The 15,105-nt window shown below is 32.4% G+C and overlaps 1 protein-coding gene across 1 annotated transcript; it reads right to left on the reverse strand.

The window, feature by feature from the left end:
* Positions 1–1,078: 1,078 nt before the first annotated feature.
* Positions 1,079–15,022, reverse strand: LOC115880476 (ATP-dependent RNA helicase me31b). Its single transcript, XM_030897687.1, has 9 exons — positions 14,848–15,022; positions 14,399–14,564; positions 14,038–14,143; positions 11,084–11,252; positions 10,883–11,025; positions 8,951–9,068; positions 8,589–8,884; positions 6,273–6,468; positions 1,079–2,617 (listed from the first exon to the last, which is right to left on the reverse strand). Exons 2-9 carry the CDS (start codon positions 14,443–14,445, stop codon positions 2,352–2,354), a joined length of 1,341 nt encoding a protein of 446 aa, XP_030753547.1. The 5' UTR covers positions 14,446–14,564; positions 14,848–15,022; the 3' UTR covers positions 1,079–2,351.
* Positions 15,023–15,105: the final 83 nt, after the last annotated feature.

Here is a 15,105-nt window from a genome sequence, read left to right on the forward strand (position 1 = left end):
ATTTATTATTTATTCTACTACTGATAGTTGTATAAAGGTAGTAAATCTAGATAGAAATTGTGGCAGAACTTAAATTAACAGTGACACTATCGCGATTTATCGAAAAAGACTCTAAAATAGTTGGTTGTGTAGCGTGCGGTAGATCTCGGCAAAAATTGAGTGAAATAATGGAACAACTTTTCGCTAGTAAGTGACTATATAATATACATACGTGTAGTAAACCAAACATTTATGAAATTCACTTAAATTAACTAAATTATATATTTTTCTTGCATTTTAGCTTTTATTTATTACTTGTCAAAGATTAGATGTCAAAGAATTTAGATACGTTAATTTGACTTACCTGCTTCAGTAGCGTATCGGATGTTTGTGTTAATAAATACTTATTATAACTTATCTATTTTTATTAGAATTATATATTTTTATAACAATTTTAATAACTACCAACATTTATTCACAACGTAAAATAAAACAACAAATTATTGAGTCTACCCTACATCATAGTTTTACATTTTTTAAATAAAATTAGAACGACACTGATAAACCGGAATTTAAGCCATATTTGAGGCCCATCGCGGTGTACCTAAGATTTTTGATATGCTCCTTCCTTAGTCTTCTTATTCAAAGCCGCCGAGTAATAAAGAAATTAATAACCTGTATATGTTACGGTTAAGGTACGATATTCGGTTAATATCGACATTACCCGGTTAATCTCGAGAATAACACAAAACAAAACAACCAAAAACAAAGCCAAACCCAAACATTTAATTTTATAACCCGTTAATGTCGACATTAACCCCGAACATCTTAGTTTAACCGTAACATATACATCGGTGGTAACTAGAGGGGGTCCGGGGGAGCCGGGAGCACCACGTCGGGCAGGGTACTACCAGGAAAGTCTTGAATTTTGACTAAATTATGATGTTTAACTACTTTTTCTAGTTTTGTTTACTCAATATTATTTTGGGATTCAAAAAATGTGGATTAACTTTTATATTTTTAAATAAAATAATTTACAACAAGCAGTATCTGGCCAGGTAAAACAAATTGTAGGATTGTGTTTAAATCAAACTCAAAGTTGGTGAAGAGTTCTGTTCGGATTTATTAATTTTATAAACAATAATGTTGGCTTAAGACCAAATTGAAAAACAATATTTCAAACAATATCACTGATACCTATAGCAATATAAAGTAATATACTTAAATATAATAGTTATTGCACAATGGTTAGAGTATAAAATGCAGAACCCTTCTTTTTTAATTTTTTTTATAACAAAATATTTGATTTTAATCGCTTAGCCGGCCAAAAATTGTTACCCACTTTACAAAGATGTACCAGACAATAAAATGAAATTTGGCATTTTTAGACCGACTAAAACGACAGTCCCCCCCAAAAAACAAACAATAAAAAAAGAACAAAAATAAATAAATAAATATTCATTAAACTTCGATATGTAAATGCAAGTTCATTTAAAATTTGGAAGTATTTGATGCGTATAAGCATAATCTGTAAATTGTTGTCTAAAGACGTTGAAAAATTTTGAAAACCCCGAAAAAATGTTGACAACAATAACTGTCCTACCAATGTAAGTTTAGGACTTTGGCAAGAATCTCCTTATTTAAAAAGAATTAATTTAATTGAGCTTATAAAATGTCATAACTCCTCCAATTCGAAAAAAAATCGATTTATATTTTCAGTCGTATATCACACTTTCATAGGGAGTCCTTTGGCGCTCCAATTTGATCACTTCATTAAGTCTATTCACATTTTATAACAATGCGAGATTTTTATCCATCTTGCACTTATTCTATCGATAATTTCCAAACTAACGGAGATTCTGGTGTTAAAATTAATTTGGAAACTCTCGATAAGAAAAATAACAAAAAATCGACAATTTTAAACGTTCCCGAGATCCAGGCAGGTTTAGAACTTGCATTGGGTAACAAGAATGCAAGTTTAAAACACGGTACGATCAGCATCTACCGATAATTATTGATCGTTGAATTTTTAAATAATACTATAACAGTATGAAAAATGAGTTTCATGAAGAATTTATCACAGACTACTTGTATCGATTAAAAGGGCCAGTCGAATGGCAGTCCTTGACCGTACACAGCTGCCTTGATCACACAAAAAAACGTCCAAAAGTGTCGAATTTATCTCTCGAAGTACAAGTTGCCGACTATAACACGTAATGACGAATAATACGAGAGTCAGAGTTCACTTTTCCTAAAATATTCCCGAAAAAAAATCTTTTTTTGTTTTCTGTATATATGGAAAATAAAACGTAATGTTTTTTTCTTGTACATATTTACAAGTGGGAGGAAAACTCGCGGCGGCATTTCACGCGTTACTTCGAGTTTTCTTCTATATCGTCGTCGATGCTCATTTTCGCCACGTACAGCTTGGGATCGATGATTTTCGGGATGGGCTTGATCTCCGTGCCTAATTCCTGCTCGATGCGGTGCAAAGCGAACCTGTCGTCGTATGTGATCAGGTTGATGGCGATACCCAAATGGCCGAAACGTCCGGACCTGCCGATACGATGCAGGTAAGTCTCGGCCATTTTCGGGAAGTCGAAGTTTATCACTACGTTTACGGCTTGGACGTCGATACCTAAAGAGAAACAACACATTGCAAATTATTTTAACCGAGAAATTATATTTGGGGAAAGCAGAGTAATGCATTTACGTCTAAAAATTCTAAGAACTTTATAACTATTTTAATGTTAAATCGTCGTTTTGTTTAAAACTGCGATTTCCATTGCAATAATAAAATGCAAAAACTACTAAATAGTCGGAAGCAGCAACTGTCTCGTCCCTACTCAATTACTTTGAACAGGAAAGGGATCGTAGCCAAGCTCTTGTTACAGAGGTAAAAATTTATATTGTTGCTTAAGTTTTGCGATTTTTATTGAAAACACATAATCTTCCAGCAAGTTTCAGCTGGGGTCAATATCAGTTTACAGACTAAGTAGAATCTCAAAAAAGTGAAGACTGATGATAAGCAATTGGAACTTTCAGCTTTCATTCAGAAAACACGTCGTAATATCTATTAACGGCATTTTAGTAGGCTACCGTTTAACGGCTGTTTAATTACATTGAAAAATATTTATTGTGTCTAAAATTGAAGTAAAAAATTGGTGACAAAATTACATATTTTATTTGACACTTCTCAAGTCAGAGTAAAAAAATATCCGTGGCAACAATGCGACGTGCATTCTTCAAATATTTTGGCGACGTGCACGCCAACTTTTATTGATTCTCCTGTGGTGTAATTACAAATTAGAAAAAAAGAAAAATGTTTGTGGTTTATTTCTTTTGTATAACAATAAGTCAACAAAAATATCAAAATAAACCAAGCTAATTGTTTAGCATATATGTCCCCCCAACCTGTTATGATCTAACCAGGTCAGGCTTACTAAATATGCCCCAAACCATATACCGCATGATATGAAATGAAGATCGCTGTCATCGATATGGAAAATGTCATCGATCGTCATTTCCCAGCCAACTGGACGCCGTTTTTATTCGATCATACGGTATTATTAATTTAATTATAATAAAAAACCAAATTAACATTTCAAAACTGAAATGATTAACAAGTAATTTCAACAGACATAAAAAACCACAAAAGAAGCTATCTACTTTAAAACTAAAATGAAAGATAAAACATTTTCTCTGCTAAATATTAATATTCTATCACTAACCGGGCTCCACTTAATATCTTCAAATATTTATAAGCGCCAAAATACACGAAGCGGCTTATGGGCGGTTTATAGGCGGCGACTTTAATCTCAACTAGAGATGAGCAAGGAGTCGCAAACTGCGATTCAATCGCAGCGATTTTAAAATCGCAATCTCAACCTAGACTTTCATAGGAAACTACGGTTGCGATTTCTTCTATTTACAAGATTCAAATTAAGCAACCAGTATTACTATAGTTGTGATTTGCGATTTTGCTGCGATGTAATTTTGATTTCTATCTGAGAGTGAGTTTTTAGGAGCTGTGACTTGCGATGTTGAATACGCCGTAGGCGTGTTTTGATTGCCTTGGTTAATCCATGGGGTTATTTTTTTTATTTAGATTGCACGCGAAATACCCGTTTCGCGTGCACCGAAGTTTTATTTTTAGTACCTAGTACGTGCACCTAGACAACAGCGATTTAGAAGAAGCATTTTTTTACGAATATTTTGGTTTGGTAAATATTAAAATCGCAAGTTTCAATTGCGTTTGGAGAATTAGTTTTGCTCATCTCTAATCTCAACCGCTTGTGTACGATCGGCGATGCGGTACCGTGTTCCTGCGCCGTGTGTTTTGGCTCTAAAAGCTATTCTGGATATTATTTTCCTTCAGCAACCAGATGCTTTAAAAAAAAAATACAAAACAGATACTATAGTTCAGTGGCGCATCTAGAGATTGAGTCTGGGAGGGGTAGTGGGAATATTCAAAAAAGTACTAAATTTGAATTAAATTTTTGCTGGAAGGCATTGTAACTGTAGAAAAAATCTACTTGAATTGGTTTGGATATTCTGTTTTAATTTGTATTATTAACTTTTTTGTAACAATTTTATTTTATACCAAATTTTATCTCATTAATTAATTTCTTTCTGGGAAGGGTAATTTACCCATTACCCCTCCCGTATATACGCTCCTGTATAGGGCTTCTTTCTCTCTACAATTTTCTGTTTCACAATGTACCGTTTGTGTCCGGGAAGGGTTCATAGTTTCATAGTTGTCGATTTTCGAAAGAAATCAGTACATATATAAGTATTTCGTATATATTTTTCATTATATTGATTTTAAGGAAAGCACTGTTCATTAAAATGTTGTATCCTATGTTATAGGGCTTGTTTCTCTCTACAATTTCCTGTCTCACAATGTACCGTTTGTGTCCGGAAAGGGATCATAGTTTCATAGTTGTCGATTTTCGAAAGAAATCAGTACATGTATATTATTTCGTATATATTATTCATTTTATTGATTTTATGCAAAGCACTGTTCATTAAAATGTTGTATCCTATGTTATAGGGCTTGTTTCTCTCTACAATTTCCTGTCTCACAATGTACCGTTTGTGTCCGGAAAGGGATCATAGTTTCATAGTTGTCGATTTTCGAAAGAAATCAGTACATATATATTACTTTGTATATTTTTCATTTTATTGAGTTTATGGAAAGCACTGTTCATTAAAATGTTGTATCCTATGTCATAGGGCTTGTTTCTCTCTACAATTTCCTGTCTCACAATGTACCGTTTGTGTCCGGGAAGGGATCATAGTTTCATAGTTGTCGATTTTCGAGAGAAATCAGTACATGTATATTATTTTGTATATTTTTCATTTTATTGATTTTATGGAAAGCACTGTTCATTAAAATGTTGTATCCTATGTTATAGGGCTTCTCTCTACAATTTCCTGTCTCACAATGTACCGTTTCGATTTTCGAAAGAAATAATTAAAATAAATTAATTTCTTTCTGGGAGGGGTAATTACCCCCATTAACCCTCCCGTATATGCGCCCCTACTATAGTTTCATGATTTTAGTTGTGAATTATCAACTTGGTGATGAATTAAAAAAATAAGTGTAATAAATCCTAAATTAGGAAGAATTTGTTTACACATAAAAAAATTATCGCCTATAAATAAAAGCATAAAGGTTTATCACACAATAGAATCAAGAATTCATAAATAGAAAAAAGCATCACAACCTTATTATTGAACAGCTATTATTTTAACGACCACTATTATGTTATCAGAAAATAAAATAAATAAATCAGAGATAAACAGTAGTTTTTTGTTCCAACACAGCAGAGTAACAACCGTACTCGGTATTAGACGCTTATGCGCAATGGAGAAAATGCGTTTCAACCAAACCAAACCAAATGGATTTGGATTCAAGAAAGATTTAAGTTTTTAAGGCCACAGCTGCCAGGGCGGATTCTGAAACCCGTTTACGAACCGTTCCAACCGCATTTAATTTTGGCATCGTAACAGAACTGTTCAAGTCGACACATACACATAAATTCGATCCCAGCGATACCAATTACCGTTCTAGAACAGAACTAAGAAATTTCTGTGTAGGCACAAAGCTAATAAATCACAAAACTAACATTTCTTTAGTGAAATATACATTGTAATCGAAAAAAAAATTACTAGTATTAATGATAATGTAAAAAAAATCCATGTCATTGACATAAACAAAAACAAATTAATGTTTACTATTTGTACTATGACTGATTCAATTTTTAAAATACACTATATTTTGCACTTACCTCTTGTGAATAAATCTGAACACACCAAATTACGACAAAGACCAGCTCTGAAGTCGTGGAATACTCTGTTACGGTGGGCTTGAGCCATTTTTGCGTGAATGTAATAGCAACAATAACCCAACTCCGTGATTTTTTTCGCCAGCAGTTCGACTCGTTGAGTTGAATTACAAAATATAATACTTTGGTTTATTTGTAACTGAAATAAAACATTTAATGTTTAAAAAAAATGAAACGTGATTATTTCTTGCATCAAATACCATATAAAATGGTCCATACTGTAGATTGATAAAAATATGAAAAATAAAAATTTAAAAAAGATTGGAGTAGAAAAAATCAACTTTATTTGCATTTTTTTTTCTAAATGGGTATGAAAGTACCCTGTGATCGAAAAAAAAATTCCTAATATGTATTAACCAACAAGCAAAAAGGCCTTTTTTCAAAAAGTTAATAATAAAATAGTGTGTCCTCTTGTAAAGACAATCGGGAGACATACTGTATAATACTTGATGAAATGGATCCTATGTATACAGATAAGCCAAGTTCTATTGTTAATAAAGCTATTACATTCATTGGCGTAATGCTAAATGAAATTTTCCACCTGTTTTATTCTGTAATATATTTGAATTTATATCAATTGTCTATCATAAAGTAAGGTAGAATTTATTACAGTAAACGCCAAGAATGTTTGGGAGTGATTCATCGGTCGCTACCATGTGAACTAATCTGTTCAAGGTAACATAAACTTAATTCCAGTGCCGTGGTTCAAGTCATATAATAATCAATATACAGGGTGATCCGAATTGTATTCCGGAAACTTCGCCAGCATATTTTGCAGATAAAAATAAGTAAAAACGTTCGTATAAATGTATGTCCTAAAATGCTTAGTTTCGAAGATACAGGGTGTAGAAGTTTCATTTTTATTTCGATTTTTTCTAAATAATTTCTGAAGTAACGTCAATATCTGGATGAAAATTGGTGTCTGGGAGTTTGTGATACGAGAAATTTGATTTTGATGTCAAAATGACTCCTATTTGTAGGGGGCGCCACCTACATGCGTTTTGAGTGTTTTGAAGAGTAATAACTTTTCGACGGTACCTGTATAAAAACTATAAAACTACTGACTAAAAAAATATACATTTCCATGACTTTTTACGTAAAAAATATCTCTTGGTAAAAATCGCTACGAGCAACCGTTCTCAAGATATTTAAAATGGAAATAGTCAATACATGTCACTAAGCACACGTTGTCAATAAGCACACGTTGAATAGAGTTATTTGACTGAAATAATAAATTTTCATTTTTTTTAAATTAATCATAAATTTTTCGGCGAAAATTGATGATTAAACAGTTTCTGTTGAACTTTTGGCACAAAAACATTTCAAATTTAAGATTTCAGTCTAATATAACTACTTGGTCAACATGTTTAATTTGTCAATGATGACAGGTATTGATAATTTCAATTTCAAATATCTCGAGAACCATTACTTGTAGCGATTTTTACCAAGAGACCTTTTTTATGTAAAAAAAGTTGTAAATGTATATTTTTTTACACAGTAGTTTTATACAGGCATGGACGAAAAGTTATTACTCTTCAAACCAGTTAAAGCATATGCAGGTGGCGCCCTCTACAAGTGGGAGTCATATTGACAGGAAAATCAAATTTCTCATCAGTCCAAAAACTTCCAGACGCCAATTTTCATCCAAATATTTACGTTACTTCTTAAATTATTCGGAAAAAATCGAAATAAAAATGAAATTTCTACACCCTGTATCTCCGAAACTAAGCATTTTAGAACATACATTTATAGGAACTTTTTTACTTATTTTAATCTGCAGAATATGCTACCGAAGTTTCCGGAATACAATTCGGGCCATGTATAATCTGTTGTAATTTGTTGTTTTAACTGTCAAAGTCTTGTCAAAACATATATTCGGTTATAAATATAAAATGGAATGCCTCATTGGTCGCACTGCAAGCACACCAATGGGCTGACGCACAAAAACGAATCAATCAAAGAAACGCGATTAATAGTATCGTCTTTGTCAATCACGCCAACATTTTAGAATAAGTAGGAGGAGCGCAGGCAGATGATTAGACCGGGCCTTTAAAAACCTACGCCTGCGGTAAAAAATTACGTTTTTAATGTAAAAATGATAGCGCGCGTGCAAATTCAATCGATGAATCACTCCCAAACATTCGTGGCGTTTACTATACCAAAGTAACTTTACACATTTTTCATGACAGCAATAAAACAAACGCAAACAATTTAATACACATCCTATATAAAAATACAACATAAAAAAGCCTGGCTTACCTTAGAAAACAGAGTGTTTAGGCAATGAACTTTTTGCCTCTCCTGTACAAAGGCGTAATACTGAGTGACACCTTTCAATGTCAGTTCTTCCATCAAGTTAATCTCGTAAGGCTCGTGTAAATGTTTCTTCATAAACTGTTCCACCGTTAGGGGGAAAGTGGCAGAAAAGAGAAGTATTTGCCTTTCTCTTGGCAAGTTCTTGATAACGGTGTCCAACATTCCTTTAAAGTCCTGCGACAGAAGCTTGTCCGCCTCGTCTAATACTAAGATTTTACAGTTGGACATCTGTGCTACTTCTAATGGGGATATAAAAATAATTAAGACTGTAAAACTGTATAAAACGTTTGTAATGCAGATCATACCTTTTTCCATGAGATCCAATATACGTCCTGGCGTAGCAATTATAACCTGTACCTTCTGATAGATTCTCATAATATCGTCTCGTAGATTTGTACCTCCCGTCGTGACCATAATACGTATCTAAAATGCGGAAATTAATGACTAATTATGGAGACATTAGATGGTAGGTAAAAACTGATGGTGCTTAAATTTTGCAGCTTTTATTGAAGATATACCGTGCTGGCAACTGTTACTTTTGGGTCGGCATTTACATGTGTGAAGTAAATCGCATAGGGAACTTATTAAGTCGGAGTGAGAGAAATGCGACCGACCGACGCGACGCGCGACGGTGTGCTGTTGCGGCGTTGCCGATACGCCTTTCCCTATCAAGTAAACTCACGATCGCAAACCGCTTATTTTTAATATACTTTTTTTTCAAGAGATAACAAGATAAAATCATTAGGTTTGGGTATACCTAGGTTTGTAATGTTTCTAAGCATCTGAAATGGAATTATAAGGATATCGTTAAGGTATCTTTTTTTTATAACGAGAAAACGTCAGTAATCGCGATAATTTAGAAACTCAACTTTTTAACACATAACAGGCCATAACTCAAGAACCACTTTAGATATTGAAACTTTTTTTTATCTCCAAGATCAGATATTTTACAATATGTTTACATAAGAAAAATTCGATAAGGTTGTTTTTTCCATTCAAAAATTGTAAACAATCCATCCATTTACTTTTAGAGCATAGCAATTTTCAGCAATCATGTAATTTTTTTATTGATAAAGATTTTCACATACTGTCCACAAAGAAAATACAGCAGAAATATTAACAAAGTTCTTGAAAAAACTACAATCTATTATTTCTAATAGATTTCGAGATATTGATTTTTGAATTCAGAGTTCTAATAGCGCGACTACTATCGAACACCCACTCAATTCCACTTATTTTTACCAAAAATGCAAGTGTTTTTAGCTTGCACTTAAAAAAATTCAAGCTATAGGGAAAAGTATAACGACTCGTTAATAAATAAACAAATCAAGTATCACAAGACGTAATTAAATCGTGAAGCTGAATGCATGACATACACCTTTCCCTAGAACTTTAAGTACTGACAAAGGTATTGATTGGGTCGACCGGTCAACTGCCTTCCACGTCTCTTAGCGATGTGCACAGTTTCTCGGTTTATTTCATACGTTCGGCAACGTGTTTACTGTCCTCTCTTTGTTCAGTACATTATAAACGCATTATACTCTTCTTACATACGGAAATCTCGACCCAAGACTAACCTTTGCCAGCCCTTAGTACTTAGTATATAGAACTTTAAGGGTGTTTCAGCTGCACTAATATCACTTTACAGACTGTGAGTAGAATTTCACAAAAAAGTGAGATTAATGTTAACCAATCAGAACTTTTACATTTTTCTGCTTTCATGCAGAAAACTTACTAATAACTTCATTAAATAGAATTTGTATGTAAAAATCTAATGCCGCGACTGCACATGCGGAATTTGGCAATTTCCGAGCGCTCGTCAACGGGGCTTCGCCGATCTCCGATCAGTGTGGGCGTAGTTGAAGTTCGGCGACAAGAACGAGCGCTCGTCTCTCGTCTGTTGTTGAGGGACCCTTTCTGCCAGAGCTCGGCGCATGTGTTATGCTGCGACCGCACATGCGTCCACACCGCATTTCCTTCCACAGATGGGTGTATCGCCGAGCACTGATAGCGATAACATAGAGACGAGCGCTCGATCTCGTCGCAGATAAGAAAACAAATTAATGTAGTTTGAAATCAAAGTGAAAAATCGGTGACAAAATTAGGAATTTTATTAGAGTTTGTCAAAAACCGAAGTGAAAAGTAGCAGTAACAATATTGTGATGTGCATTTGACAAAAATTTTGATGGCGTTTACCACAAATTTTTATGATTTTTCTACGAGTTATTGTTTATTACCTGTAAATGTTTAGCAAGTTCGATACAAATTTGTGAAGTCTGTAGTGCCAACTCCCTCGTGGGTACTATAACCAAAGCCTGAATATAGTCCTTTGTTGGATCAATTAATTCTAAAACTGGTATTGAATATGCCCCAGTTTTACCTAGAAAATATTTTTAGTTTATTTAAATATTACAAAATTAAAAACATGATAAACTAACCAGTTCCATTTTTTGCTCTAGCAAGAATATCCTTGCCAGAAAGGGCGATAGGTATAGCAGCTTCTTGAATTGGCGATGGTTTTTCCCAACCTTTTTCGAAAATACCCATTAGAAGTTGTCTGTTCAGGCAGAACTCTTCGAATTCGTTTCCTTTTGTGTCCGTTACATCCTAAATATTAAAACTAATCTCACAAAATTGGTATATCCATACTATAATCATATAAAAATACAAGTTTCATTCAGTAAGAAAATTATCATTTATTAGTTAAAATGAAGGGGAATCCAAAATACTCATCATTAGTATCAAACACCGATCTAAAATTACTACTACCACCTCCCATTAGACCTAATTAAAAAAAAATACATTCCACTGTTTTTTCACAACCTAACCGCAATCCTTGTATATATATTTTTGAAGTAGATCAACCTAAGACGTTTATGGACTAAGACTACTAGATGGCAGGACCGGTTTCCCTACAGAAAAATATTTTTCGTCGCTCTGAATTTTGAAGCTACCAATAAAAACTGAGAAAATAAAAATCGATAATTTTCGGACTGTGCCAATTGGTTACTAACTCGACCAGATACTTTTTATCTATTAGATATGCTATAAAAGCTGGCAATTATACAATTCGACCATTGTAAATACCCCACAAATTCTTCAAGGCCGACAAGGCCGATGCTTCTCGCTGATAAGAAATAAAAATGTTTGTTTAGATAATTTTCGAGGTATTTTTTCTTTCTGAATGCACATTTTAAAATATTTTATATTCTTTATCCCCTTGACCCATTATCCTGGTTGCACGTATGGAAGTTCTGTTTCTTCTAGTTTTAGAAAATGTTCATATTTCTCTTTTCTTTGAAGGTGTAGTGTAAAATTAGATTAATTTATTAAGTTTAATTATAGTGTTTAGTGTAGAATGTTAGTGTAGTCTACCAAAAATAGTTTAGTAGTGTTTTTATAGTTTATTTTGTCGTTAAGTAGTAGGTGAAGGGATAATTTTGTTATTTTTTCTTTTTGTTTGATAAATTAGTAAGTTTCATAATTTGTTCAGTGTGTAGTGTTTTTAAGAGATTATATTCGTTTATTTTGTAGTTGAGTAGTAGGTGAAGGGGTATTTGGGTATTTCTTCTTTTTGTTTTTCTTGTAATAATTGTAGTAGTTCTATTAAGTATTGTGATAGATACACTATATCTTCCTTCAACTTCGTTGAAAAGTGCGTTATCATATAATCTTGGTTTTCTGGTAGCAGAATATACGAAAAAAAAAATCTGATCAAATTTATTTGAAATTAAATTAATCTAGCTTTATTAATCAAACTAAACTAGTCAAATAATAACAATAGTTAGTTTCAAAATACTATACAGGGTGTTTCCTACGATGTTCTCTATGGGCATCTCGGAAACTACTGGAGATAGAGAGTCGGTTAATGGGGAAAGAATTGCAGTTTTGTGGGGTCATAAATATGCGCCTTTCGGATTTTTCGGAGAAGTTCAAGGCTTATTAGATATTTCGAAAAAAAAAACAAATTTTGGCTATTTTAAAACTTGTCTCTAATTCCATTATAATCTACCGTATGATCGAATAAAAACGGCGTCAACGATGGCTATGAAGTGAAGATCGTTGTCTTTTTATATGGGAAATATCATTGATCGTCATTTTCATAGCCATCGCTGACGCCGTTTTTATTCGATCATACGGTATTTTAGACAAAAAGTTTTCAGATAAAAGTTGTAGATAATCACATACCTAATGAGTTTGTGTTTTCTGTTTTTTTTTCTAAAGTCTGTCATTTTTGACATATGACACAAACATATGTTTTTTTAGTAAACCATAGTTGGCCATGACTTCATAAAAAGCGCCATTTTTAAGCTTTTCAGCGATAGGTATAATATGTTTTTTTCGAAAAATTACAAGTTATAGCCAATTCTTCTCTTTCTTGGCTAATTTCCATAACAATAATACCATGCCAATTAGTTAGCATCAAAAATGTAAAAAGTTTTATGTTTTCAAAAAAAAAATCGTAAAATTCGTAAAGCACTCAATTTAGAATAAAATAATCTAAGAATGAAATGATTCTTTTATAAACCTGCATTAAATCAACTTAAAATAGGTATGTAACTTTTTTTTAAATATTAATTAACAGCCAATTAGCATAACATTATCATAAATTATAAATAATGTACCAACATATCGAAATAATAATTTCTTTGTTAATACGGTTTAGAATTCTTAAAATAACAGGCAAAAATAATCCACAATTTACAGTTAAATAAAAGTTTCGTTTAAATTTCTTAATCAGCTGATCACGATTAAAGTTCGCAGATACCCGGGCTATATTATTACATTACTCTGAGGAAAATAACAAAAATAATCGATATTTTTGACTCCGCCCCGAAAAGTTCACGATTTGTCCTCCAGTTAGCAGCACATTTTGTCTAGTCGGTTGACCAACTTTAAGAATATATAAACAAGGATATAACTAATTATAATTGTGCAAAAAATACGTTAATTAAAGAAATTTCATTACCAAGCTAGAAATAAGTAAATTTAGCCCATTAATAGTAAGAATAATTTTATTATATATTTAGTAAGAATAATATGATTGGAAAAAAAAAACAGGGTCTAGTTGGCTTGGAAATGATGATCGATGACATTCCCCATTTTCATTTCGCAGCCAACGCTGACGCCGATTTTTTTTCGACCATATTTTATTAATATGGACCACTACAACACTATCGCAATACATTTTCTACTATCAAAGTAACTGCCTAGTCAATCATAATAGTGCTCAAAACACTGATGACAAAAAAAATAGTCACCACAGAATACTGAAAAATTAACCACAACGATGTCTCTCAAAAAAAAATATAAGAATAAGTTTTATCAAGTATAGTAGTATTTTTTAATAATAAGCTTTGTTGTCTACTAAATTAAATAAATGGGTACTTACACTTGTCTGAATTCTCCTATCTTTTGGAGGGATTTTTAATTTTGATTTCCACCCTAAATCATCCAATTTTGAATCTACCTTGCTGTCCATTTTTGCATCTAAGCTACTAAAAAAATATTATAACATCAAATAACTAATTTAATGAAAAGATAGGTATTTATTTCACTAGTTAAATTATAACAAAAAATATTTAACATTTGGTTGGTAAAGAATTTATGACAAGCAAAAAAACTAGGATAGCCTTTTCCTTAAAAAAGTGTTATATTGGAATAATTTGAATATAAAAAATATTGGTACGTAATATACAATTAACTTTAGATATACCTAAGTAGCTAATAATTAGAACTAAAAATATACTTACAGTTTATTTAATGTCAAATGGTTCATATTAATTCTATCTGTTATCATTATTTTGGGAGTTTATATAAATAGGATTTCAGTAACAAAAATAGGGTTTATAAAACCCAAATCTATACTCTACAATATGTAGGATCGACTAGGATCCCTTCGGAAACCAATTTCAAAACCTGGAATAGAAAAAAATATTATAAAAAGTATACTTAAAAAGGATCTTATTTTTAAATAGTTCTAAATCCTGAACATATTAATAGGAGATTATGGGATGTAACAATAAATTGTTTATCACTATATTTTGAAACAATAAAAATCAAGAATATTTCTAGGATTCATTGGGGTTTTACGGATAAAATTGGGGCTCTAAACAAAATCGAATATGGCTGCTATCTACTCCATTACGTCGAAATGAATATAAAAATCGTAAACAAGATAATAGAATTTAGATAAACTTACTTGGTTTTACACGATTTCCTCAATAGTAAAGTTTCTGAAAACTTGAAAGTCTTTTAGGCATTTCTCTTTTAATCACCACTTTCTCAGTAACACTTTTTTGTAGTCAGTTACTTTATAAAATTCCACTCTCTTCGCCGTACTCTTCCCATACAAAATGATTTTACAGAAAATGGCTGCGCCTGAAATCCGCAGCAGTGGACTCTATCGGCAAGAACGAAAACTGAAGAAGCGGGAATTTTAACTTCTCTATTCTCTACA

The sequence above is a fragment of the Sitophilus oryzae genome, unplaced genomic scaffold, assembly GCF_002938485.1.
Source record: "Sitophilus oryzae breed Bouriz unplaced genomic scaffold, Soryzae_2.0 scaffold_1081_pilon_pilon, whole genome shotgun sequence".
Taxonomy (NCBI): domain Eukaryota; kingdom Metazoa; phylum Arthropoda; class Insecta; order Coleoptera; family Curculionidae; genus Sitophilus; species Sitophilus oryzae.

What these genes read in the sequence shown, in the direction of transcription:
- LOC115880476 (XM_030897687.1), bottom strand. Translation starts at nt 14,445, where the DNA reads ATGATAACAGATAGAATTAATATGAACCATTTGACATTAAATAAACT. An exon ending in CATTTGACATTAAATAAACT is followed by an intron (nt 14,144 to 14,398) that starts GTAAGTATATTT and finishes ATATTTTTTTAG; the next exon opens with TAGCTTAGATGCAAAAATGG. An exon ending in TAAACACTCTGTTTTCTAAG is followed by an intron (nt 6,469 to 8,588) that starts GTAAGCCAGGCT and finishes GTTTTATTTCAG; the next exon opens with TTACAAATAAACCAAAGTAT.